General features: G+C 41.1%; 1 protein-coding gene across 6 annotated transcripts in view; it reads right to left on the bottom strand.

Annotated features, from left to right (window-relative positions):
* Window positions 1–7,125: 7,125 nt before the first annotated feature.
* Window positions 7,126–26,712, bottom strand: part of PLD5 (phospholipase D family member 5) — a 447,689-nt gene continuing 428,102 nt past the window's right edge. For 4 of the 6 annotated variants that reach the window (XM_054660981.2, XM_063790086.1, XM_024352940.3 and 1 more), the window contains 2 exons: window positions 24,797–24,911; window positions 13,096–14,247 (listed from right to left, as the gene is read on the bottom strand). In XM_054660981.2, coding sequence (XP_054516956.1) covers window positions 13,991–14,247; window positions 24,797–24,911 — 372 coding nt within the window. In that variant the 3' untranslated portion in view covers window positions 13,096–13,990. Of the gene's footprint in view, window positions 14,248–24,796; window positions 24,912–26,712 lie in introns of all 6 variants that reach the window. The other 2 variants (XM_514306.9, XM_003308836.6) reach the window with 1 other exon arrangement.

Genomic DNA, 26,712 nt, shown 5'->3' with positions numbered 1-26,712 from the left:
CCACCATTCAAGAGCAGGAAACAACTCCAGCCAGTCAGTAGGGTGCTTGGATTCCTTGGCAGGCATGTTCCTATGTCCGCATGACTCCCTTGACTTGGATTTCCACACTTACCAAGCAAGCTTATGATTCTTCCAGAATTTCCAGGTAGCCTTCCCTATGAAGAGAGAATACACAGATGGGCTGACGTCGGAAGTCGAATTTCTCATTGTAAATGAGTTGGTAGTTTAGCTTATACATTAATAACTTGAGTTTGGTTATTCTGGGTGAATCTTCCTTAAGCCCAATCACTGCAAGGTGTCCCGAAAAATGGGATCCAAACCTTGGTGTCAACCCAGATATGGCAGCCAGCTGGTCTTTCTAGTCCCTAAATTCAACTGATTTCAACAACACCCACTGAGGCTAAGCCAGGAGAACCATGAAACTCTGCAGGCATCACATGCTGGGGTAGAAACTGCCTGTGTCTCCTCAGGAGGTTTCATCTGGAAGAGTGTATGCAGTGGCACAGCTTTGTGGTTTCAAACCTCAGCTGATCAGGAATCTGTAAAATCCTGCAAGGATCGGTCCTAGTGCACGTAAATGGGTTAGCCAAAACCACATCATGGCTGAAAGGGCAGCTTCATGTGTGGACAATTCATATGTAAAGGCATGTCCTTTCCATTTGCACATCAGAAAATGGCCGTAAGAGCAACACGTTAACTTCATTCATTCATTCATTCATTAACTGTTGATGATATGCCTAGTATGAGCCCCCCATTGTGTTCAGTGATGGGGACACAGCAAGCTATGACTGTCTCTGTCTCTGTGGGGCCTCTCCCCATGGAGACACCACCCCCTACTCAGGATGGAAGGGAAGACAAGGAGGGTGATGTTGTGAGATGGTTACTGATTCCTCTAAAGACTCTTAATCAGGATCTATAGTTTTTCCAGAAAGGGATTTTTCCGTGTAAGTTCTAGAAACCAAATGCTGACACTCAAGATTTACCTTCTGGAACCAAGAAACATCTCACTGCTCTGTATATTCGTTTTCAAAAATGTCAACTCAAGTTCATGTTTTCTAAGTGCAGTCATGTCCATGTAAGTGCCACTGTGAAACTTCACAGCTCGGCTACATTATCAGGCAGGAGAAGGGATAACTGCTGGGGTGAAAATAATATTCCAAACCTGCTGTCTATATTGGAGGCTGATTTTTTGACTTAGGACTTTTTATTGTTGACTCTTACAAAAGAATAAAAAGAGTGGCCCAGGTATGGTCAGTGTTTTTATTTAAAAACAAGCATATTCCTAAAGTCTATATAGCAAGAGAAAATAAATAAATGAATAAATAAAAATAAGTACAGCTTGGTTGAAAGCTAGCTTATAACTAAATGAAAAACATGTGGCCTGAGATTTGGCTCAGTCATCCCTACATCCATTTGTTTCACACCTTCTGCAACTTGGATGGTCCTCACCCATTTTCTTTTCCAAAACACTCATATTTCATTTCTTGCGTCTTAGTCACTCATGTATTCTTTACAATTCTGAGGTGCTAAAAAATTTTTTCAGGCCAAGCACGGTGGCTCATGCCTATAATCCCAGCACTTTGGGAGGCTGAGGTCGGGGAGGATCACTTGAGGTCAGGAGTTCAAAAGCAGCCTGGCCAATATGGTGAAACCCTGTCTCTACTAAAAATACAAAAATTAGCTGAGAGTGGTGGCAGGCATCTGTAATCCCAGCTACTCATCTATTGTTTCCTGACTTTTTAATAATTGCCATTCTGACTGGTGTGAGATGATATCTCATTGTGGTTTTGATTTGCATTTCTCTAATGACCAGTGATGATGAGCTTTTTTTCATGTGCTTGTTGGCCACATGAATGTCTTCTTTTGAGAAGTGTTGGTTCATGTCTTTTGCCTACTTTTTAATGGTGGTGGTGGTTTTTTTTCTTGTAAATTTAAGTTCCTTAAAGATGCTAGATATTAGACCTTTGTCAGATGCCAAGTTTGCAAAAATTTTCTTCCATTTTGTAGGTTGTATGTTCACTCTGATGATAGTTTCTTTTGCTGTGCAGATGTTTTTAGCTTAATTAGATCCCGTTTATCAATTTTGGGTTTTGTTGCAATTGCTTTTGGCATTTTTGTCATGAAATCCTTGTGCATGCCTATGTCCTGAATGGTATTGCCTAGATTTGTCTTCTAGGGTTTTTATAGTTTTGGGTTTTATAGTTTTATGTAAGTCTTCAATCCATCTTGAGTTAATTTTTGTATTAAATAGATTCTTTTCATTGAGTACCAACCAGTGTATTCAAAAAACGTGGGGGATAATATGATCATCTGAATGTTATAGTCCCTCAGAAGATTTGTTTTCTTCTTGTAGATGGCTAAGCCCATGTCATCTTTTATTGTTTGTCACCCAGGCTGGAGTGCAGTGGTGTGTTCATAGCTCACTGCAGCCTCAAACTCCTGGGCTCAAGCGACCCTCCTGCTCCAGCCTCCCAAGTAGCTAGGACTACAGGTGTGTGCCACCACACCTACCCAGCCAATTTTTTTTTTTTTGTAGAGATGGGGTCTCACTATGTTGACCAGGCTGGTCTCAAACTCCTGGCCTCAAGCAATGCTCCCACCTTTGCCTACCGAAGTGTGAGGATTACAAGCATGAGCTACTGCACCTGGCATTACCCCACATCATCTTAATTCAACAGGAGATACAGATGATTTGAAGCTTTCTGATAGGGCTTCTCTATTTCTTAGTCATCTGTACTTCTCATGTATTATCCTTCAGAGTCCCAACCCAAAGCCTCGGGTCTTATAGAGACCCATCTCCCCTAGTGGTCTGATTTCCAATATTGTATTTCCAACCCCTTGCATCTGTTGAAAGCTCTGCTTAGCATTTGTGCTTCTGGAATCAGTAGATAGCTCTAAGGAAAAGTGGCTGCATTTTTTTTTTTTTTTTTAGCTTGAGATGGAGTCTTGCTCTGTCGCCCAGGCTGGAGTGCAATGGTGCGATCTCAGATCACTGCAACCTCTGCCTCCTGGGTTCAAGCAATTCTCCTGCCTCAGACTCCCGAGTAGCTGGGATTACAGGCATGTGCCACAACACCTGACTCAATTTTTTTGTATTTTTAGTAGAGTTGGGGTTTCACCATGTTGGCCAGGCTCATCTTGAACTCCTGACCCCATGATCTGCCCACCTCAGCCTCCCAAAGTGCTAGGATTACAGGCATGAGCCATTGTGCACAGCCCTTGGCTGCAAATTTTTGACTCACTTCTCAACCTCTCAATGCGCATCTCTCTGATCTTGACCATGCAATTTTCCTCCCTACCTTGGTGTATCTCTGATGCATTCAAACAAATGTAGGGTTAAAACGTTCGCCCAGCTTTCCTAGTTGTTTTCAGCAAATGGATTGATTGACATTACCTACTTCATCATTGTAGGAAGGGAAATATTATTTAAATTTTTAACACAGCATTCCACTTTTTTTCTTTCCTTTTCCCCTAAACTCTGAGGTCCCTGAGAGGAGGGGCTGTCTTATTCATCTTGATGTGCCCAGGACTCAGCACAGAGCTTGAAATACAATATATGATTATTAAATATTTGTTAAATCAGTGCATTCTTTTTCTTTTCTTTTCTTTTCTTTCTTTTTTTTTTTTTTTTTTTGAGACAGAGTCTCTGTCTCCCAGGCTGCAGAGCAATAGCATGATCTTGGCTCACTATAACCTCCTTCTCCTGGGTTCAAGCAATTCTCTTGCCTCAGCCTCCCAAGTAGCTGGGATTTACAGGTACCCTCTACCACGCCTCGCTAATTTTTTTGTATTTTTAATAGAGTCAGGGTTTCGCCATGTTGGCCAGGCTGGTCTTGAACTCCTGACCTCTGGTGATCCACCTGCCTAGGCCTCCCAAAGTGCTGGGATTACAGGTGTGAGCCAGTACACCCAGCCTCTCCTTGGGATTTCTGGTAAATAATGTAATTTTTTTTCACCCTTTCCAGAAACTGAAAACTGTCACTTGAGCATGGTAGTATGCCAAGGGCAGGGCAATGAGAGTTGTCCTCTGTGTGTAGTCAGTTGGTTAATACACAGACCAACAAAAATTTTTTCCCTGAGGGGTATTTTATCACTGACATTGTTTAGAACTGCTGGTAGATGGTGATAGTAAGAAGTGGATGACTCTCAGTGATTTTACTGTTTTTAAAATTCTCACCATAAAATGTGCTCCTGTTGCCTGCAGTCTAGGATGGACTGCTCCCACTACCTAACCCTTGATACACACAGCTCATGACAATGGAGGCAAGTGAGATGGTTTTGGGGAACAACCTAGCTGGGTTCATAAAGAAGTGCGTGCCCCTGTAGTGAGTGGGCCAACTGGTTTTGACACATTGCATTATTCCTGACTGTCCCATTCTCTACTGGGTCTCTGGGGAAACATTTATCTGCACTAAATTGCTTTAAACCACACTTACACTGATGAGATTGGTCAGGACACAGTAGCAGGCAAATGCTAGAATATTATTTACTCAAACTGCATAGTCATGTTCGGGTTTGCTTTTCATACTAGATGCCCCTTGAGGACAGGTGCAGGTCTCATTCATTATTGTCTGTTCCAAAGCAACAACTCCAGGATTGCACAGAATTGGAGTTCAATCAATGTTACATTGAATGGTTCTCCCCTGTATGTCATTTCACACATAAAACAAACACAATATTATTTGTTATACGTTTGATTCTTAAAACCAGCATGCATGAAAGTGAAAGATAAGTTTTTTAGAGAATATATGACATCTTGTTAAAAAGCCCTTCTGCTTCCAGGGATATAATTTTAAGATAAATTGGTAATAAAGATTCATGACCAGGAAACCTACATAGTAAAGAGAAATACCATACGTTAAAAGATGAGTTTATGAAAGTCAAAGGCAAACTGAGTTTCCTTGTGTAGAAAGGCTTTCAATAAACCTACAAAGCTCAGTTGAGAACATTCCTCTTTGGTTATGCTCTTATTTATCTGTTATTTTAGAGGTTGATAGGCACTGAAACCCACCTATCTAGATACCTGGAACCCAGGGCCACCTTAAAGAAAGTTATCTGAACTTACATTGGTGACTATTTTCGTACTTGCTTAAGCATTAAGTCACTGGTTGACATCTCAGTAAATTTTCAGAACTTGGCATTTTTTTTTTTAATGCTACTAACAACAAAGGTTAGGGAACTGTTACATTTATTCATTCTTCCTCAGTGAGTCACTTTGATCTTATAATTCTTATATTCCTAATCATTCTTAAACATTTCTTACTTTTAGTCCTCATGAATTTGTCTTTACTCTAAATGAGAAGCTCATTGATAAGTTTGTGTTTTTGAAATTAACTCTGTTAGTCATTAATACTCTACACTAAACATGTTGGTTTCTCCACCATTCCAGAAATGCTGGTGGGACTGTATTTCTTAACATCAGGCTAGGTAAAATGATGTGACTAGCTCTGGCCATTGTGTTGTAAACAGAAGTGACATGTATTCCTTCCTGGTCAGAGAATTTAATAGTTCATGTAAGACCCTCTAGCAATCTCTTTTTCCTCTGGCATGGTGACCAGCAACATTTGCTCTGTCAACCTGGGTCTTTAAATGGCCAAGATGAGCTGAGCACCCCTGCTGACCCATGATGAATATGTAGTGTGAACAACAACAACAAAATTCTTTGTGGTTTTAAACCACTAAGATTGGGGGATTATTTATTACTATTTGTATCAGAATTCTACCATAGAAATAGAACCAGTGTACACACACACACACACACACACACACACACACACACACACACACACAGAAATTGATTTATTGAAAGGAATTTGCTTACGTGATTGTGGGGGTTGCTAGGCAAGTCCAAAATCCATTGGCAGCTCACCAGGAAGGGTAAGCTGGAACTCAGGCAGGAGCTGATGCTGTAGTCCACAAGTGTAATTTCTTCTTCAGGGAAGCCTCAGTTCTGCTCTTAAGACCTTTTGAGGCCCACTTAAGATTATTGAGGAAAATCTTTCTTAGTGAAAAAATCTGATTATAGACTTTAATGACATCCACAGAAAGCCTTCACAGCAACACCTGGCTTAGTTTGTGTGTTATTGAGTAACGGGGAACACTAGCCTAGTCAATTTGACACACACAATTGACCATCACACTATGGCATAACATAACTAGGCTCCCCAAATTGCATGATCATAGGAACAGTTCAGCAATATATCACTGTCTGCAGACCTTAGACTCCTTAAATGTCCTAGCTCTTGCAGCCTTTTTATATAAATAACTACAGACTAACTGGCTGAGTGACAAACTCCAAAATACAGAATTTTGTTTTCAACCCATATGCTAAATGGTAGCTTATGGCATTCTTTTTCAATGAGTGTCCACCATAGGCTAAATGTGAAACAAAATATCTAACACACCACCACCAAAGTAAATAAATAATCTTAAAAATCATCTAACTCTAGACCTTCTGATGTTACTAATCTCTACTTAAATTGAGCTGGGAGCCATGGAGGATAAATGTGTCTTGATACTACCCCCACTTCCTCCATTTCCTCCTATGACATTTCAATAGACCCACCTTCCTCCATTAGACCTCCTAGGAGTGATTTCACTTGTGTCTTCTACACATTTCTGTAAATTGCCTACTTACACCAAATATTTAGCATACTATTAGCAACTTCTGCATTTGTTAAGTCGATCATTAGACTGTGTATTTTAAAACATTATCTAAATTTATAACATATCTGTCTCTACTTAACTCTGTGTATTCTACACCTCATTTTCCTCATATAGAAAAATAGTGGGTCTGGGCTTCAAGAGTTCTAATTCTGCTCCCCAGCTCTAACAGTCTCTATGTCTATCATGTAGTCATTTCCTAACTTTCCATGCTCAATGTTTCAAACACACTTTATGAGTCTAACACATTTGATTACTATTGATTTGATATTTAACCCTTATGGCATGGATCCACATGCTTCACCATGGAGATCTCCGACATGAGTCTCTATCCGACCCAACAAGGTATACTACAGTGTTTTCTTTTTTTTCCCTCTTTTCCTTCCACGCTTCTTAAAAACGAGGATAGCTTTCACTTTATCGTGTTAGGCCCTTCCAGGTTTCAAAGAACAGACACACAGGTTACTTCAGTTAATGTGAGTTTATTTATGTCAATACATAAGAAAGGAAGAAAAAAAAAAAGCAACCCAGGATCTACAAAGTCCAGACTCATTGTTCAGGAATCAAGTATTTCTCCAGTAAGCTAAGAGCAGAATGGTGAATCAACAAGAACTCAAATTGTCTTGACTGCAGAAGTAACTGCTGTCACTGCTCTCAGAGGCACCATTACGGTGACTGTGTCTATTCTGGCTGTGCTTCCTATTCATCATTTACTTTCTGGTATTCAAACTCCCTAAAAGAGGGCCGTGATTGGTGGGGCCAGGTACCATCAAACAAGAATACCACTGCTAGGTACACTTTCATTCCTTAGGCCGCCCTCTGGCCTGTAAATGAGTCTCTTTGGGTCAGGTACTGAACCTTGGTACAATCAGCTGTGGCCAGTGTAGAGAGCTCACATGGCAGAAAACATGGTTTTGCTCCTGCAGGAGCTGTGGAGGTAGGGTCTCTCCAAGACACCAGGAAAACTATAGATCCACCTATGAAATATGAATGAGAGATAGCTTTATCACTGGAGACAAACCAGCCTTTGTTTCTCAATGACATTTTCCTACAGAGGATTTTCAAAGTGCTTTATCAGTACCATAACTTTGCTGAAAATATGGTGTTGCCTTCTTGTTATTACATTTTCTAGGATGTTGCCTTTAATAACTCACCCCTTTTAAAGAAGCAGCTAATCTTCACTTTTTAACTAATAAGTGAAATTGTAGATTACGCTCTGACTTGAATGTTATTGGATCAGATTTTCTGAGTTGTCTTTAAAGATCTTCATCCTCCATTTATATTGGAAAGTAACATATAATTTCAACGTTTTTAATCCTGGGAATTGAGGTCATATTTCCAAGATTGGTTGTGCATTTGTGTGGGAAAACTCTAAATTAGAAACCGTCTGTGTTTGTCTTGCAAGGGGCTCAGAATGTCTCATCTGTTTTTCAGAATTTTCCGCCCATGGGGAATAGGAGAGTCCATAAGGGAATTAATAATTTTTTAATGTCTGAGCCAAAAGGAATGGGTTTGAGAGCCAGATATCCACTTCATAAAAAGAGATCTTTTCTCCTTACTAATTTATCTCTCATATAAAAATAAATCACAAATAATCTTCACCCTTACTATGATTTAATTGGACTCCTTGTACATGACTGTCATCACACTGTTAGCCCATTTTTTTTTTAAAAAACACAAAATTGTAGCATTCAGAAACTGCCAATAAAATCAGAATACTATTGACTATTACAAACTCAAAGTTCACTTTTAAGCCTTTGCTAACCTCTCCAATGATAGTTTTTTTTTTTAAGTATGCCTCTCAGATTGATTCTCTTCATGAAAACAGTACCCACCTTATTACATGCTGTGCATATCCTTTCAGAGACAAGACTGCCTCAAATCCAAATTACTTTAGTAAATCAACAGAATTTTATCCCGTGTGGGTCTTGAGAAAGGAACCATATGAAGCACTCCAAATTGTTTGGCTCAAGTAGGTTTTCAGCTTCTCACCTTGAGTCTGGAGCCTCAGACCACTCGGCCATCCTGACACTCTAGGCTGTCAACTTCTATGCCCAAATGGGAAGGGAATTTACACGTTGGGGGAGCTGGTTGAGATGGCTGTTAAGGTATGCTCTACACCTCAATATGGGTTTGCTGAGCAGACACTAGGTTCTCTAGTGGGGTCTCTATGATTGTTTCTTTTTCTCACTAAAAATTAATGTACTCAGAATGAACATTTATTGGAAATGATTTTTTTTTTTTTTTTTTTTTTTTTTTTTAGAGAAAGAGATAGGTATAGTGTTTCAAAGATGCCTCCTTGTGTGAATATACAAAACAGTGGGCCCATTGGACCAGTAGCATCTACCTTCTTCATAATTTACCACAGTACAGCTTGGTTACTGATGAGAGACTGATTTCTTTCTGAGATCAGCTTGAGGAGAAAAAGAAATGCCTCATCTCACAGTATGAAAAAGCCATCTAATATTTACTTCTGAAAAAACTGAGCATCTGGTTTTACGAAAGGTTTGAGAATTTTAATGATTCCCCCATATTCAACCCTTTATCAAACCCATTTATTTAGGGATCTTAAGGTTAATAATATAGATATGTCCAGGTACAAGTTTATGCTATTTACATAAAGGAACATTAAAAATTCAAGATACCTTTTGTAACAGAATTAGAAGTTTAGTAGTTGAACATAGCAAAAGAAAATGTGTAATAGTCTATTAAATATAACTTTTTTTTTTCAAATTGCCAAAAGAAGCGTAAATGACCAGTGAAGTTTTAGAACTTTGTAAATACAAGACTGCTAATGGGTCAAAAATAAGAAAATTTCATTTTTACATCTTCAAGAAACTTCTGAGGAATACCCATTGAGTCACTGTATAAAGCAGCATCTTCATAATTCAGCCAAAGATGGGAATTCTCTCAAATGAGAAAGACAGGCTGCGAACTGGGGTTGATGTCAGGGCTATTCAAAAGCCTCCGTCAATTTAAGTCAATAAGGTGAAAATGGTAAGCAGCTATTTTGTTAACAACATATAAAAGGAAAATGAAAGATGCTAATCCAAATCAAATTGGAAAATTTTTTACCTTGGGCCAAATGGAAGTTATATTAATTTTGCCTTTAAAAGGTGTATAATAAAGCACACCAGTTCATTGGGAACAAGTACAGAAAGATAAAAGAATGAAACATTTGTCCACAATATATGGGGCTGTTTGTAAGGACTGAGTTTGAATAAACAATAACAAAGTATCTTTCATTATAGGAAGTGGCTGTTCTATGCAAGTAATGGCAGCGTTTTACATTCCTAAAGTTAAAAATAATGAAATGAATTTTGGACACAGAAACACACACCAGGGGTCATACGTATGGGAAAAAAAAAAGTTAATTGTAGGATAGAATTCCTGAGACAGATGGACCCTGGATCTGATCTTATCAAGAAATTCTTATGGTCTTTTCTCCCCCCTTGGAATTTAGTTCAATAAAAGTTCCTAAAAAGAAACAGAATGAATCAGAGTCACTGAGTATAGCCACAGGCTGGTGGGAAATGAGCTTCTATCAATCCCAGGTTCATCGAGGCACTTGTAACAAACCATTAACTGCATTTCAAAAAAATCCCCCACATTTTTCAAAGGGTGAGATCAACCAAAAATGTGATCAGACCCCTCTCACTAAGAACCACTCAGACATGAGACAAACAGTAGCACAGAGAGGGCCCGAATGGTGCCCAGAGTTACACAGATGCAAAGTGTATCCGCAGACCTTTTGTTTCTTTGTCTGCTTTGACTTGTTAAAGACGCTAGTTTTCATTCTCTGTGCCACAGGACCTAGGAAGTCTGCGAAGCATCTCTTTACAGCATTCTTTTAAGTCAGTGGGGACATTTTCAGCATTCCTTGTTTCTATCAGGTTCAGGTACCTAAAGCTTGTTGTTTACAAAGCATGGATGTCATCTCACTCTTCCACTTCCTCTCCAATGGTTGGACAAGCAGAGATTCAATTATTTGATAGGCTGGTGGCCAGTGACAATGCAGTGGAGGCCCACAGTATTGATCTTTGATGGTGTGTGCAATGATTTGATTTGGGGGGGCAGATAAAGGTGATGGGGCTTGGGAAGAGAACAGGCAGCATAAAAACTGTCATTGCTCAAATGGAAGTTTTCAACTGGTAGGCCCATCGGAAGGTCATCTTGAATTCCACAGGAGAGAGAAGTGTTCTCATAGAATAAATCATTGTTTAAAATCAACACTTGAGGATACATAAGGCACTAAGTTAGTGTTAGTGGTTCTGAAATCCAAGATATAGTCTCTAATTGTGTTTGTTTTCCTTTTTGCCTCTTGGGAAATAAATCCAGGAATGTTAATGGGTAGTAGTCACCCTGCTCCTCATAATTTCTGGCATGGACATCCACCAGAGGATGTCAAATTAACGTGTTTTTGTTTTGCATTCTTTCCCTCCTGGAAAGTAATTCCTGGGATATTTCGGGGTGGGGGGAATGGAGGTTGATAGTTTGTTTAGCACAGAAACAAGTCTAAAAGAAAGGAAAGCCATCTCTAGAGGGATAGCTAAAGCATCCAAATGAAAGAAAGTTCTGCAGAATGAAATGTTCTCTTGGGAGACATGAACCCATTTCTGACACTCTTGGTATGGGGGTCACTTTTCTGGCTGCCACAGAAGGACAGTGTGGCCCCATGGAGTCACCACCGCTGCCCAGACTCCCCTGATTAGGGGCTTGCTGTGTCTGGTAGGCATCTGCTGCTGCTGCTTGGCAGAAAAGCCCGGGATGCAGCTCCTGGTGGTAGCATTTTGCCAGGCCTCAAAAGGAAATGGCAATGATGGTCATTCCGTAATGGATGACATTCTCTTCTCGTAGCACATACAGCAGATAGTGACAGTGAAGGGGCCCCATGACACCAAGCCTATGAGTGTCCCATGGCTGTGGATGAATACTTCAGGGGACAACTTGAGAACTAACAAATTTTAGTTTGTTTGTTTTTTTCTCCATTTAGATGTCCTTTTTAAAACCAACTCAGGCCGCTTTTGTCTGAGTGTGAACTTGGTAGGTTTGTCTCCACTCCTACTCTGATTCCTTCTTTCCTTTCTGTATTTATTTATTTTTAGAGGCAGGATCTTGCTATGCTACCCAGGCTGGTCTCAAACTCCTGGCCTCAAGCAATCTTCCTGCCTTGGCCTCCCGAAGCGCTGGGGTGACAGGCGTGAGCCACCGCACCCAGCCTGCTTTCTTTTTAAAATCATCACCAAAGCCACGTTTACTTTATTGGGATGACTGGCAGAGTTATAACTCCCAACTCAAATATGGATTGTGTATATGGTAAATATTTAGAGTCTTAGGGACTGGCTATTATTGATGAAGAATTTCAGGGAGAATCTCCCAATTAGTCATAAAACCATGCTGCCCTTAAAAATACAGTTTCCTTCCAGCTCTCTTGATCAACTGGTTAAATATCTAGTGAAGCAATACTTGCAAATAACAAGAAGGGAAGTAATGTGATCACTCACTGGATAACCAACATAGCCATTCTATATTAAGTAAATCCATTGGATAAGATTCACAGGCTCCTCGATCACTCTTTTGGGATTTAGAAATCAAGTCTCCAGAAATGAAAAAGAATAACTGAGTGTTTCCTTGCTCTGAAAATACATGTATATTATGGTCCTGAAGAACCAGCTCTAGCACGATGTCTAGTTTTGTGTTGATGTTATTCGTGCCAAAGCAGCCCAACGCAATGTTCTATTGAAATGTTGACAATCCAGATCTCCACCGGGTTTCTGTGGGGCTGTTTTCTTTTCATCCACATTTGCAACAGGAAGCTGTGAATTTGTTTTCCTTTGTGGATTCTTGGGGAGGACCTGGTGTTGATTCTATCAAGATATGACAAAGTTTATTTCAAGAAAAAGATTATATATTATAATGCTTAGCATTTATATAGGTTCTTTTGATTTCAAAACAAGTTATAAATATTTCCTACCGTGACAACATCCTTGCGAGGTAGGTGAGTTATTACCGTCTACATTACCAAGAGAAGCCTGAGGCCAAGCAGTGAGGGGCTCCGCTTTGAGTCACAGAGTCGGGAACAACATTGGAACTGGACATCCCGGCCACCTGCTGTGGACTCTGAAGAGGCCATGCCTCTCCCTAGTGTAGCAATGGTCTCCATTAATACAGGGGTATATATTGTATAGATATAAAACAACAACACACGATTACGTTATAGAACAATAATTCAATATTTCTGTTTCTTAGTAAAATATGTTAAGCACAGTATTTAAATTGCATTTCTCTGAAAAGCATTTGGTATATTAAATAGCAGAAGGTATATTAAATAGCTCTAGAAATGTTTGCTGGCATACTCTTAACAGCATAATGATTCTAAAGAAATTAAAATCCACTGACGCATAGAGATTTTTCCTTTATAATACCATAAACTGAACAAAAATGTGAAAAACTACTTTATTCCCAAAATGCAGACTTGATAGCTTGCTGGATATTAGCAGGTGGCTACATAATTTTTCTGAGCTTGAGAGAAAGGATACATATTGCTGACTGTGATTTTTTTTAAAATACCAATTCGGTAGGGGAAAAAAGGATTCAGTTGAAAGGTGAAAATGAAAGACTGCTATTTCCACTTAGTATCCATTCTGAAAAATTTGTATGTTTCAAAAGATGTTATCATAGTTAGAAGTAATGTTGAGGTGAATACAGAAAATGCTATATAATAGGAACATTTTGTGAGAAGAGAAAATGATACCAAATAAAACTTACGGTATAAGAAGAAAATGAGCAAGACAGAAAAGGATATTTTTCAAGGGTGTTGAAGGCTGGCATGAGATGTAAGCTATTCACGCTTAGCTGACTGTGTAGGTCTTGGAGATGATTTACAAGAATAAACACTTGGTTTTATCAGTCTCTTCTCCAAGGCAAAATCCTCACCTTCCTCTCTAAATCAGCAGTTCTCAGAATGGTGTTAAAGAGCCCACCTCATGCTAAGCTTCCTAACAACTGACCGGGTAGGTCAGCAGAAAAAGTTCTAAAACTAGAAAGGAGCAGGAATGAAAGTCTTAAAATTTGTATGCAAACGTAAAAACTAACTTCTACGCCAGAATGACATTCTCTGTCAGAGGTAACAAATACAAAAGTCTTAATTTTAGTGTACACGACGCTAAGATATTGTTAGATAGGTATTATGTGTCGTTCAGAGAATATTTTTTATAAGTGTGCTTTTTCCCTAAAAAAAGAGACATATTAAAGTGTTTTTTCTCTCCTCAAGTCCTTTATGTATAAATATGAAATACGGAGCTGTCCTATCAGTTTCTTCATCATGTTATACGTTCCGGGGATCCTTTCCACCTGCGTCGTCTGTGGCAGTTTTGTTGGAGAGGGGTTTGAGTTTGAACAGGCTTGAGCAGTTTGGCTGTTTGGTTGGCTGTAAGGTTTTGGCATACGGTGAATACCAGTCCCTTTCAAACACATCTTTAAGTTGCTTAATGATGCTTCTGTTGTTCCTCACATCTGCCTGGTTGATAACAAGGCCCGTGCCAGCATTCTGGGTGAAATCATTCCCTACCCAATCAAAATTTCCTGCAAACAAACAAAGAAATAATGTTGAGGAGTTAGAGTCCACTGGGAACATACCCAATATAATGAAATTCAGAGTGGATTCTATTAAAAATCATCAACATCCAGGAATAACAACGGAGAGGCTGAATTGTGTTGACAGCTCCGAAAAAAAAATCCAAGAAGTCTTACATATGGCATATTAATATTTGCATATTATTTTGGCATTTTCTTCAGCTTTGCTCCGGTGGAAACTCAAAACAAGGAATCTGCTGTTCTTTCTTGTAAATGTTATTTCTTATTGACATTCACAAGCCACACTAAATACAGCAACATTTAAAATATATAGGGATTCATTTAAAAATCCTGTGAGTAATTACTACCTTCTCAAAGAGACAACATCTAATCCATGTGAACAAATGAGGGATTCTAATTATAAGTCCCTGAAGCTTTCACATCAAAGAAAACGCTGAAGCCAGAGGAGACTCAGTTCCTAACAAACACTCGATTGGACTAGAAATCATTTCCCAGACCCAGGATCCGGCCCCTTGGCCCCAGGAAGTGGGGCAGGTGCTATGAGAACAGCCTCTCAAGTATGACTGCCCGTGTTACGTGGTGTATTCGTGTTTTTAGGGCTGCCATAGCAAAGTTCCACAGATTGGGTGGCTGAAACTACAGAAATGTATTGTCTCACGGTTCTGGAGACAAAATCCAGGTGTTGGGAGGGTTGATTCCTTCTGAGAACTGTGAGGAGGGATCTGTTCCAGACCTTTTTCTGTGGCTTGTAGATGGACATTTTCTATTTTCTTTTTATTTATTTATTCTTTTTGGTTCCTTTTTTAAATTTTTAAATAGAGATGGGGTCTTGCTGTGTTGCTCAGGCTGGTCTTGAACTCCTGGGTTCATGCGATCCTCCCACCTCAGCCTCCCAATATGCTAGGATTACAGGCACGAGCCACTGTGCCCGACGTCTCTGTGACATTTTCTGTCTCTTCATATTGTCTTCCCTCTATGCATGTCTCTGTCCAAATTTCCCCCTTTTTACAAGGACATCGGTCATATTAGATTAGGGGCCACACTAATGATCTCATTTTAACTTGACGATTTCTCTAAAGATCCTGTCTCTCAATAGAGTTACATTCTGAGGTACTGGGGGTTAGGACTTCAACATATGAATTTTGGAGGGACACGATTCAGCTCATGCAAAGGAGTAAGCCTGGGATCTGCCCTAGAAGAGACTAATCATGTGTATGCCACTCCCATGTAGTCCATCTTCAAGGTGTGGGGGAAGCAGCAGCCTTGGAGAGCTAGAGTAATGCCATTTTCAGTTCAGCTCCATCTTGAGACTAACAAGGCATGTTCCTTGCCAGTCACAACCATGGTCATAGATGTTTACAGTTGAGAAAACAGCCTAAAGATACCCCAAAGGATACAGTCCTACAGAAGTGGAAAGTCCAGATGTCCCAATACCCATAACAGTATGTGCTTTCGGGATAGCTATAGTTATGCTTCGATGTACTTACACACTAGAATGTCATTACACCAAGAATGTTTTCTTTAAATCGACAGAATAATAAATTTTGTCATGCTGTCAGCTCACTCACACATAGACACAGCTTAGTTTAGCTTTTACATAGATAAGACTCCTATATAAGAAAAACACACCACATCCCTCCACTTGCTTTCTGTGGTTGCCCTACTCTGTAGCTGAGTAGCTTTATTCTTCTTTTTCTTTTCTTTTCTTTTTTTTTTTTTGAGATAGTCTTGCTCTGTTGCCCAGGCTGGAATGCGGTGGTACAATCTTGGCTCACTGCAACCTCTGCCTCCCGGGTTCAAGCAATTCTCTGCTTCAGCCTCCTGAGTAACTGGGATTACAGGAGCCCACCACAATGCCCCACTAATTTTTTGTATTTTTAGTAGAGACGGGGTTTCACCATATTGGCCAGGCTGGTCTCGAACTCCTGACCTCAAGTGATCCACCCATCTCGGCCTCCTAAAGTGCTGGGATTACAAGCGTGAGCCACTGCACCGGGCCTGATTTATTTATTTTTAGAGGCAGGATCTCTCTCTGTTGCCCAGGCTAGAGTGCAGGGACCTGACCATAGCTCATTGTAGCCTTGAACTCTTGAGCTCAAGTGATCCTCCCACCTCAGCCTCCTAAGTAGCTGTGAGTACAGGTGCAACCACCGGAACCAGCTTCTACTTGGTATTTATATACATTATTTATATGGTTGGTGGGACTTACTTCCACTTTACAGCTGAGGAGTGGGAGGCTCAAAGGGGTGAATAAATTTGCCTAATCACATGGCTAATCACTGGTGCACCCAGGTCTGCCAGACTGTATGATAAACCAGGAATTATTCTCATTAAAAAATATTTAGCCATGTCAAGGTGGACAAAATTATCTTCGAAATTACCACCAGGCCAGGTCTGATCTAAGCTCCCAGTTTTGTTCTCTTCTTTGGGTAAGAGCTGATTCCATAAAGGGAACTGGCAGGCTTTATTTTAGGTGGAGATATTGGCCTTCCGTCCCCTCTGCAGCAACTCAGGTTTCGCTGCAGAAATCACTAAGACGCTGAGATCATCTGTCGCCCTGGGCACCCCTGGCCCAAGGGCCCGCAGTCATCTGTGGGAGAAGCTGCTGGAAGAAAGCACATCTGGGAGACAGCCAGTATCTGTTCCTTTGCAGCTTTTGTATTTTGGTCTCTGCTCTGTATTCTGGAGCCCTCGAACATACCGAGTCCCTTTTCCATTTGGCACCCCTGGGAACATCAGAAGGTGGTTTCTTGTCTCTCATTTTACTCCTAAAGTTTATTCCTCAGAGCCTAAGACACCAAGTCCCTAAACCAAATATCAGCAGAGAGAGGGACCTGCCCCCTTTTGCTTTATCCTTCTCCCCTCATCCCAACCCATCATCTGCCCCCTCAATAAACAGCACAACGGTACTATCAGTGGCTTCATGATAGACATAGCTTTGGACGAATTTTTTTCTGATATAAATTAGTGAACTGTCTTCCAAGTGGTACATAATACTGTGTTGGTGTCTCTGCCCAGAGACCCCCGTGGCCAAGGTGGCGTTTCTGATCGTGTGCTCTTAGACACGTGACTACGCACAGAGGCTGCAGTTCTGTGCAAATGCTCAGTGCCAGGTAAATACAGGACTGGATCTCTAAACTGGGGATTAGTAGCTCCCGTGGGTTGAGCGTTGCTCAGGTGTCGCCTGCCAGGCAGTATCTTCTATTCATTCCGTAAGCAAGAGGCTCCTGTGGTCTTGCATGCCTTTTAAGGGCTTTTGGATATGACCCTGAACTCTCATTCCCACAGCTGTTGCCAGGCACTGTAACAAGGGCAGTCAATATACCATCTAATTACATTATTTCTTCAGTCTTCACTGCCGTCCTCTGAGGTGGTAATACAAACTCCATCGTATTGATGAGGAAATCAAGGCACAGAACGGTTAAGTAATTTGTCCAAAGCGGGAATAGAAAAATATTAGAGCTGAGGTTCAAAGCCAGGTCTGACTCCGGGGTCCACCCTTTACTTGTACTCCATGTTGCCTCTGATCCTAAAGGTATCCTTTGTGCTAAGAATTGTGTGCTTCTCCCTGGACTACAATGTCGACCCCCGAGGTCAGGAGCATCACGGCCACATTGAGAATTCTGCTCCGTGCATGTGCAGACCACTCTCTCTGAAGGAAATATACATGGAAATATGCTTCGGGGGCAGCCTGAGGCAGGGGGAAAATGATGGAGAGAGGTGACAAGATTTTGAAGGCTTATTCTATGAAATAACAGCTTTTTTTTTCCTTCAAATTCAATGGATTGAGCCAAGATCCGGCATCTTTACTGATGCTCAAAAGCTTTAATTAGGCTCATCTCAGGAATCATGGCTCTGGAAAGCTTTCACAGGCCGATAAAGGAATTCCTGCACCTTTGTGATCATGCTCTTCTACCTTTCACTTCCTGACCGTCTGGCTTGACTTCAAAATCACATATATGCTTCAGTGTTTTTTCAATTGGGATGCAATTTCATCCAGCTTTTTTTTTTGAGACTACCACTGCAGCTTCCAAAAATGCATGCTGAGGCCCCAGTTGCCAGGAGAACTGTAGTGTCACCCAGAGGGACATGATGATGAGGTTGCAAGAGAGCTCGCTGGGAAGGTGCATGGGCCTTCAGGGGACTTTTGAGTGCCTTCCATCCACCCGCTACCCCCTTGTCAGTCCTCCAATTCTTCAAACCATCTTCTAGACAAGTTTGCAGAGCTTGACTCAAATGTACCCTGGAGATTTCAAAATTAGAGAGATGACACTGTTTGGGGATTCTTCTGTAAGTCTTGTGAAAACTTAGTGGAGCAGTGATTCCATGCAAGATCCACTGTGGATTTTTCTCAACTCTGCGTTCTCAACAAGTATCTCAGTGATGACTTAGGAGATCAGAACATGCTGATAATTATTTAAATTATTGATGGATTTTTTTTTTCTTCTAGGGTTGAGTATTTTTATACTAGAACTATGCTTCAGTCTAGGGAATTAACATTTTGCTAAAATATTATGTGTAAAATTCACTCATTTAAAAATGTATTATAGAGGGAAGAAGAAAGGAGAGAGCCAGGAATCAATATTTCCTAAAGATATGGATAGATCGGAGACAGTGTTAGGAGCTCTTCATACACTATCTTGTTTAAGCCTCATAGCACCACTGAAGGGTGGGTGCTATTATCCCCAGTTTACAGATTAGAAAATAGAGGCTTACAGAGATTATGTGACTGTCTACCATTTTTCAGCTTGTAAGTGTCAGTGCTGGAATTCAAATATAGGTTTGTCTCACTCTAAAATATATATTTATTATTTTTTAATATTTTATTGAGAACAGAGTCTCGCTCTGTTGCCCAGGCTGGAGTGCAGTGGCACAATCTCGGCTCACTGCAACCTCCACCTCCCAGGTTCAAGCGATCCTCCTGCCTCAGCCTCCTGAGTAGCTGGGACTACAGGTGCCCGCCATCACGCCTGGCTAATATTTTGTATTTTTAGTAGAGATGGGGTTTCACAGTGTTACCAGGATGGTCTCTATCTCCTGACCTCGTGATCCACCCACCTCAGCCTCCCAAAGCGCTGGAATTATAAGCGTGAGCCATCGCATCCAGCCTATTTATTTATTTAGAGATGGAGTCTTGCTCTGTCTTCCCCAGGCTGGAGTGCACTGGTGGGATCTTGGCTTACTGCAGCCTCTGTCTCCCAGGTTCAAGCGATTCTCCTGTCTCAGCCTCCTGAGTAGCTAGGAGGACAGGCATGTGCCACGATACCCAGCTAATTTTGTATTTTTAGTACAGACAAGGTTTCACCATGTAGGCCAGGCTGGTCTCCAACTCCTGACCTCAGATGATCCACCCGCCTCAGACTCCCAAAGTGCTGGGATTACAGGTGTGAGCCACCACGTCCGGCTTAAAACATTTAATTCATCAAAAGTACATTTTTAAAAAATTCCTGGTTTCAGGTATTTATTTTTTTAATTTTAATTTTTAAGCCCTCATCTCCTTTTTAAAAAAAATTCCCACAAAAGAACATTTAGATACAGGTACAAGTCACTGCTGAATGGACACACAACATCTTACTTTAAGTAAACTCCACATGTAAAATATCTAGATTTGAGTCCCTCAATCCTGTCGTGCCTAAAACCTGAACCATCCCTGGGTTCCCTGATGATTAAGCCAAAAGTTCCCATTTTTATTAAATGATTTTGGGGTTGTTTTTAATCACTTGCAGCTGATTTCATATTACTCTCCATAAGTTGGTGCACATGAGAAAAATCAAAATAATCACGTTTTGGGTCACTGAGAGTGACAACAGGAATGAAATAATATTCTCTCTCTTTTTTTTTTCTTTTTTTTTGAGACAGAGGACTCTCACTCTGTCGCCCAGGCTGGAGTGCAGTGGCACCATCTTGGCTCACTGCAAGCTCCGCCTCCCGAGTTCATGCCATTCTCCTGCCTCAGCCTCCTGAGTAGCTGGGACTACAGTTGCCCGCCACCACACCCAGCTAATTCTTTGTATTTTTAGTAGAGATGGGGTTTCACCATGTTAGCCAGGATGGTCTCAATCTACTGACTTCGTGATCTGCCTGCCTTGGCCTCCCAAAGTGCTGGGATTACAGGCGTGAGCCACCGCACCCAGTCAATATTCTCATATTGGAGCACCACCAGAAGGTCAGAAGGATCGATCAATCGAAAGATCGATCTCTCTCTCTCTCTCTTTCTCTCTCTCTTTTTCTTTCCCTCTTGAGATGGAGTCTTGCTCTGCCACCCAGGCTGGAGTGCAATGGTGCAATCTTGGTTCACCGCAACCTCTGCCTCCTGGACTCAAGCGATTCCCCTGCCTCAGCCTCCCTAGTAGCTGGGATTACAGTCACATGCCACCGCACCCAGCTAATTTTTGTATTTTTAGTAGAGACGGGGTTTCACCATGTTGCCCAGGCTGGTCTTGAACTCCTGGCCTCAGGTGATCCACCTGCCTCAACCTCCCAAAGTGCTGGGATTACAAGGGTGAGCCACCATACCCGGCCTATTTAGTTTTTTGGTTGTTTGTTTGTTTCAAGTCTTTTTTTTTTTTTTTAGTCTGCTAAACTGAAAATATTTACTGTCTGGACTTTTATTTTTTATTTTTATTTTTATTATATTTTAAGTTTTAGGGTACATGTGCACAACGTGCAGGTTTGTTACATATGTATACATGTGCCATGTTGGTGTGCTGCACCCATTAACTCATCATTTAACATTAGGTATATCTCCTAACGCTATCCCTCCCCCCCTCCCCCTCCCCACAACAGCCCCCAGTGTGTGATGTTCCCCTTCCTGTGTCCAAGTGTTCTCATTGTTCAATTCCCACCTATGAGTGAGAACATGTGGTGTTTGGTTTTTTGTCCTTGTGATAGTTTGCTGAGAATGATGGTTTCCAGCTTCATCCATGTCCCTACAAAGGATATGAACTCATCATTTTTTATGGCTGCATAGTATTCCACAGTGTATATGTGCCACATTTTCTTAATCCAGTCTATCATTGTTGGACATTTGGGTTGGTTCCAAGTCTTTGCTATTGTGAATAGTGCCACAATAAACATACGTGTGCATGTGTCTTTATAGCAGCATGATTTATAATCCTTTGGGTATATACCCAGTAATAGGATGGCTGGGTCAAATGGTATTTCTAGTTCTAGATCCTTGAGGAATCGCCACACTGGCTTCCACAAGGGTTGAACTAGTTTACAGTCCCAGCAACAGTGTAAAAGTGTTGCTATTTCTCCACATCCTCTCCAGCACCTGTTGTTACCTGACTTTTTAATGATTGCCATTCTAACTGGTGTGAGGTGGTATCTCATTGTGGTTTTGATTTGCATTTCTCTGATGGCCAGTGATCATGAGCATTTTTTCATGTGTCTTTTGGCTGCATAAACGTCTTCTTTTGTGAAGTGTCTGTTCGTATCCTTTGCCCACTTGTTGATGGGGTTGTTTTTTTCTCGTAAATTTGTTTGAGTTCTTTGTAGATTCTGGATATTAGCCCTTTGTCAGATGAGTAGATTGCAAAAATTTTCTCCCATTCTGTAGGTTGCCTATTCACTCTGATGGTAGTTTCTTTTGCTGTGCAGAAGCTCTTTAGTTAAATTAGATTCCATTTGTCAATTTCGGCATTTGTTGCCATTGCTTTTGGTGTTTTAGACATGAAGTCCTTGCCCATGCCTATGTCCTGAATGGTATTGCCTAGGTTTTCTTCTAGGGTTTTTGTGGTTTTAGGTCTAACATTTAAATCTTTAATCCATCTTGAATTAATTTTTGTATAAGGTGTAAGGAAGGGATCCAGTTTCAGCTTTCTACATATGGCTAGCCAGTTTTCCCAGCACCATTTATTAAATAGGGAATCCTTTCCCCATTTCTTGTTTTTGTCAGGTTTGTCAAAGATCCTCTTCTCGAGGAGTATCTTTGTGGCATTCTCTGTATTTCCTGAATTTGAAAGTTGGCCTGCTTTGCTAGATTGGGGAAGTTCTCCTGGATAATATCCTGCAGAGTGTTTTCCAACTTGGTTCCATTCTCCCCGTCACTTTCAGGTACACCAATCAGACGTAGATTTGGTCTTTTCACATAGTCCTGTATTTCTTGGAGGCTTTGTTCGTTTCTTTTTATTCTTTTTTCTCTAAACTTCTCTTCTCGCTTCATTTCATTCATCTGATCTTCCATCACTGATACCCTTTCTTCCAGTTGATCGAATCGGCTACTGAAGCTTGTGCATTCGTCACGTAGTTCTCATGCCGTGGTTTTCAACTCCATCAGGTCCTTTAAGGACTTCTCTGCATTGGTTATTGTAGTTAGCCATTCATCTAATCTTTTTTCAAGGTTTTTAACTCCTTTTCCATGGGTTCGAACTTCCTCCTTTAGCTTGGAGTAGTTTGATCGTCTGAAGTCTTCTTCTCTCAACTCGTCAAAGTCATTCTCCATCCAGCTTTGTTCCATTGCTGGTGAGGAGCTGCGTTCCTTTGGAGGAGGAGAGGTGCTCTGATTTTTAGAATTTTCAGTTTTTCTGCTCTCTTTTTTTCCCATCTTCGTGGTTTTATTTATGTTTGGTCTTTGATGATGGTGACGTACAGATGGGGTTTTGGTGTGGATGTCCTTTCTGTTTGTTAATTTTCCTTCTGCCAGTCAGGACCCTCAGCTGCAGGTCTGTTGGAGTTTGCTGGAGGTCCACTTCAGACATTGTTTGCCTGGGTATCAGCAGTGGAGGCTGCAGAACAGCAGATATTGGTGAACAGCAAATGTTGCTGCCTGATCGTTCCTCTGGAAGTTTTGTCTCAGAGGAGTACCCCACCGTGTGAGGTGTCAGTCTGCCCCTACTTGGGGGTGCCTCCCAGTTAGGCTACTTGGGGGTCAGGGACCCACTTGAGGAGGCAGTCTGTCCGTTCTCAGATCTCAATCTGTGTGCTGGGAGAACCACCACTCTCTTCAAAGCTGTCAGACAGGAACATTTTTTTGGCCCATTTAGTTTTTTATTTTTATTTTTTGAGAAGGAGTCCCACCCTGTCACCCCGGCTGGAGTGCAGTGGCATGATCTCAGCTCACTGCAACCTCTGCGTTCCAGATTCAAGCAATTCTCCCTGCCTTGGCCTCCCATGTAGCTGGGATTACAGACACCCACCACCATGTCCAGCAAATTTTTTTGGTATTTTTTAGTTACGACGGGTTTTCACCATGTTGGCCAAGCTGGTCTTGAACTCCTGACCTCAGGTGATCCACCTGCCTCAGCCTCCCAAAGTGGCTGGGATTACTTGTGTGAACCACTGCACCCAGCCAGATATACATCTTTAAAATATTCCAATACTCTTTTCTAATGTGATATTGAAAATGGAAAAAGAATACGTTTACACTGAGTCCGGGAGTTAGTGACTCCCCCTCATGGCCAGTGGCAGTGTCTGCAGGGGCGGAAGGCAGCAGGTGAGATGACTGGGGACCCTGGATGCCAGACCCAGCTCCTTCCCCCTAACATCTGTATTTCTCCAAGTCTTAGGGTCCAAGTTTCCTCATTTCTAAACGGCAGATGATAAAAGCTGCCCTCCTTATTGGTGATGTTGCGAAGAGAAATGAATCAAGTGCTTTACAAAGTTAAAAGGGTACATTTTTTACTCACTGAATTTGAAAAAAAAGAAATTGATACAGATTTTGTATTTCTATATTCCATGAACATGTTTCTTTCTGCCTTGAGACTGCTGCTTCATCTGTACAGTGTAATCACTACACTGCTGTTTTTGGATTTATGTACCTTCTGATAGATCGTTGTAACTGCCGGTGATGGTACTAGTTAAAAGGTTATCATGGACTCATATATATCATGGAAAATTAGAATAGGTTTGATATGTTAATAATTACACCAGTATAGAATGATTTCAGCCCTTGGGTCTCTGTTTAACCTTAATAATAAAAATAGCTAGCATTAATTGGGTATTATCTATGTGCTAGGTACTTTGCACATTTTATCTCTTCTACACTTCACCCAATGAAGTAGTTACTATTATTAACCCCATCTTACAGATGAGAAAACTGAGGTTTGAAGAGCTCAAGTTAAATGGTACAGAGTGGGACATTTGGAAGATAGCAGGGATGGGATAATTGGCTGGGCATTGGGAGTTTTGGCACTGAACCACTCCACTGCCTGCCTTCCCATCACTCATGTCAGGCTGGCTTGTGGTGCTGTGGGCAGGGGGATGACACTGCTCTTTCCTGTGCCAGGACTCACCTTTGATGAGCCATTCTCATCCTTGCCTGTACAATGAGGCAAATGGACCAGAAAATTTCTGGAAAACATTTATGGAAAGGCATCTTCTATGTCTTCTAGTACATAAATCAGGCTATGGAAGAGATATTTGAATGATGAGCTCCCTGTCCTTACCGTCCTGTTTCCTCATCTCCATTTCCCCTCATTCACCAGCAGTGGTTCCCAAGGCCTTGCTTCCTCACCAGGGGATACCGTGGAGCACAACTGGACTACCACTCCCTGGGTGACCCCCACCCAAGGAGCTTCACAGCCCTGACACCTACCAATATAAGCTGCTCCATCTGTCACCATGTACTTGTTGCGATTTAACCTAGGAAAGGTGTGATTCTTTTGTTCTTTTGTAGCACAAGCATTCTCTCTTTCCAGATCAAAAAATTTCTGTAAGAAAAAAAAAAAAAGGCAGGTAAATAAGAGGAACGTTTCTGGTCTTGTCCAAGAGCACAAAAGAATGCATTATCCAAATATCAACAATAGACCTCAAGTTGGGTTATGAAAGCCATAATCTTATTACCTCATATAGATGAAGCTATTTTTGTTCTCAAATCTAAATAGGCAACAAGAGAAAATTAGCGTGCTCAACTAAGTATATAATTAACACTTTTAAGCTACAAAATGAACACAAAATTCGTTTTCTTTTTTCAGCAGGATAAGGGCCAGAAGGTTGTTTAATTCTCATTGTCTTATTCATCGGGGTGCGCTGGCATTTGAAGCATGCCTCAGGGTGCTTTCTGTCAAGCATGGCAATGAACTGAATGAGTATTCTTACATGTTGCATACATTATGTCAATGACTAGCTGATTAAACTGGGGATTTGCAAAGGTCAAAAGAGACTTTGCCATAGGAACATAGGAACAAATACTTTTCTGTCTGAACACCTAAGTCTAGGAGCTCTTTTGATAGACAACTCAAAAAAAAAAATCACAACTTCAAACCGTGAATTCTGAATTTCAACTTTTATTGACTCAAAAGGTGACATTCCAGTTCACCCAAGGCCAGGAATGGGGCAGCTGAAAGAAGGGGGATGACTGCAGGAATGGCCAGGCCATGCCTTAGGGGTCTGTGGAATTGGCTAAATTTTCAGATGAGGCTTAAACTGTGGCTAAGCTCATGGAACTCCATGACTCAGCTCACTGGAAGACACTAGTCAAAGGTGAAAATATCAGGTATCCCCTATATGGGAAAATGTTGAGTATTTTCAGAACTGCGTGGAACCTTGTGGAATGTCTTACAGCTATAGAATCGTGTATTTAAAGGAAAGAAGAGGCAGGGAGGAAAATGGCATGATACCTAGAAAAGGAGATGTCATTTACAGTTTTAAAACTGTAAGTGTTCACATTTGGTTTGAGGAAATAATGAGAGTTGGACTTCCCCCTCCCCTAGCGTGGTAGAACGGTGATAAACTAGATGATCAGTAAGATCCCTTCTAGCCACAAAAGTTCTATTTTGATTTTTTGTAAAACCCTTGAGGTCCACAGAGCAGAGATCAAAATCTACTACTTAAAAACTGTCTATTCCACAACACAGGTAAACACGTTATCTGTGTGGCTCTCAGGGCCCTATCACCACGGTTATAGACAATGATACCTGGTTCACCCAGTGTCCTCAGTTCCTGTCTTCTGTAAAATCTGCATTGGTTTCTGGACTCTTCAGACTGACTTAATAACCTGTGAATGTTCTTAAGTCACAGTTTTATGTTCATGAGGTCACATGAATATTGAGGGCATCACCATCAATAACAGCCAGAAGTCACCTTGCTTGGACATAATATCACAACACGTGGCCACACGTGTGACTGTTTCCTTTTGGGAAAGATATTATTGTAGAATCAAGATGGATTTCAAAAAGAGTAAAATATACATCTTGAGTTAAGTCAAGGATAGAGTCACAGCTTGAGGCTTTAGTAAAAACCCATTTGCTCTAAAAAGTCAAAGACGGCCCTTAAGAGGGGAAACAGCTTTCTCTGGAAGACTAAAATGACAGCAGAAATCAGGTTTTATTCACTGGTATTATTCGACACCTAATACACGGTGGATGACAGCAAAGACATTTCAAAAGGGGTTTATTAATTTGTTAAAAAAAAAAACTAAAAAATCAGCTGACTGGGAGAATTCTGTGCTTCACAGTCTTTTCTCTTTCCATGAGTCCCTCATGGAGATAAACCCACATCAGGGCTGGAGGT

Source organism: Pan troglodytes, chromosome 1 (assembly GCF_028858775.2).
Source record: "Pan troglodytes isolate AG18354 chromosome 1, NHGRI_mPanTro3-v2.0_pri, whole genome shotgun sequence".
NCBI classification, from domain to species: Eukaryota; Metazoa; Chordata; class Mammalia; order Primates; family Hominidae; genus Pan; species Pan troglodytes.
The sequence above is the reverse complement of the archived record's forward strand: the minus strand, read 5'-3'. Positions and strand labels throughout refer to the sequence as shown.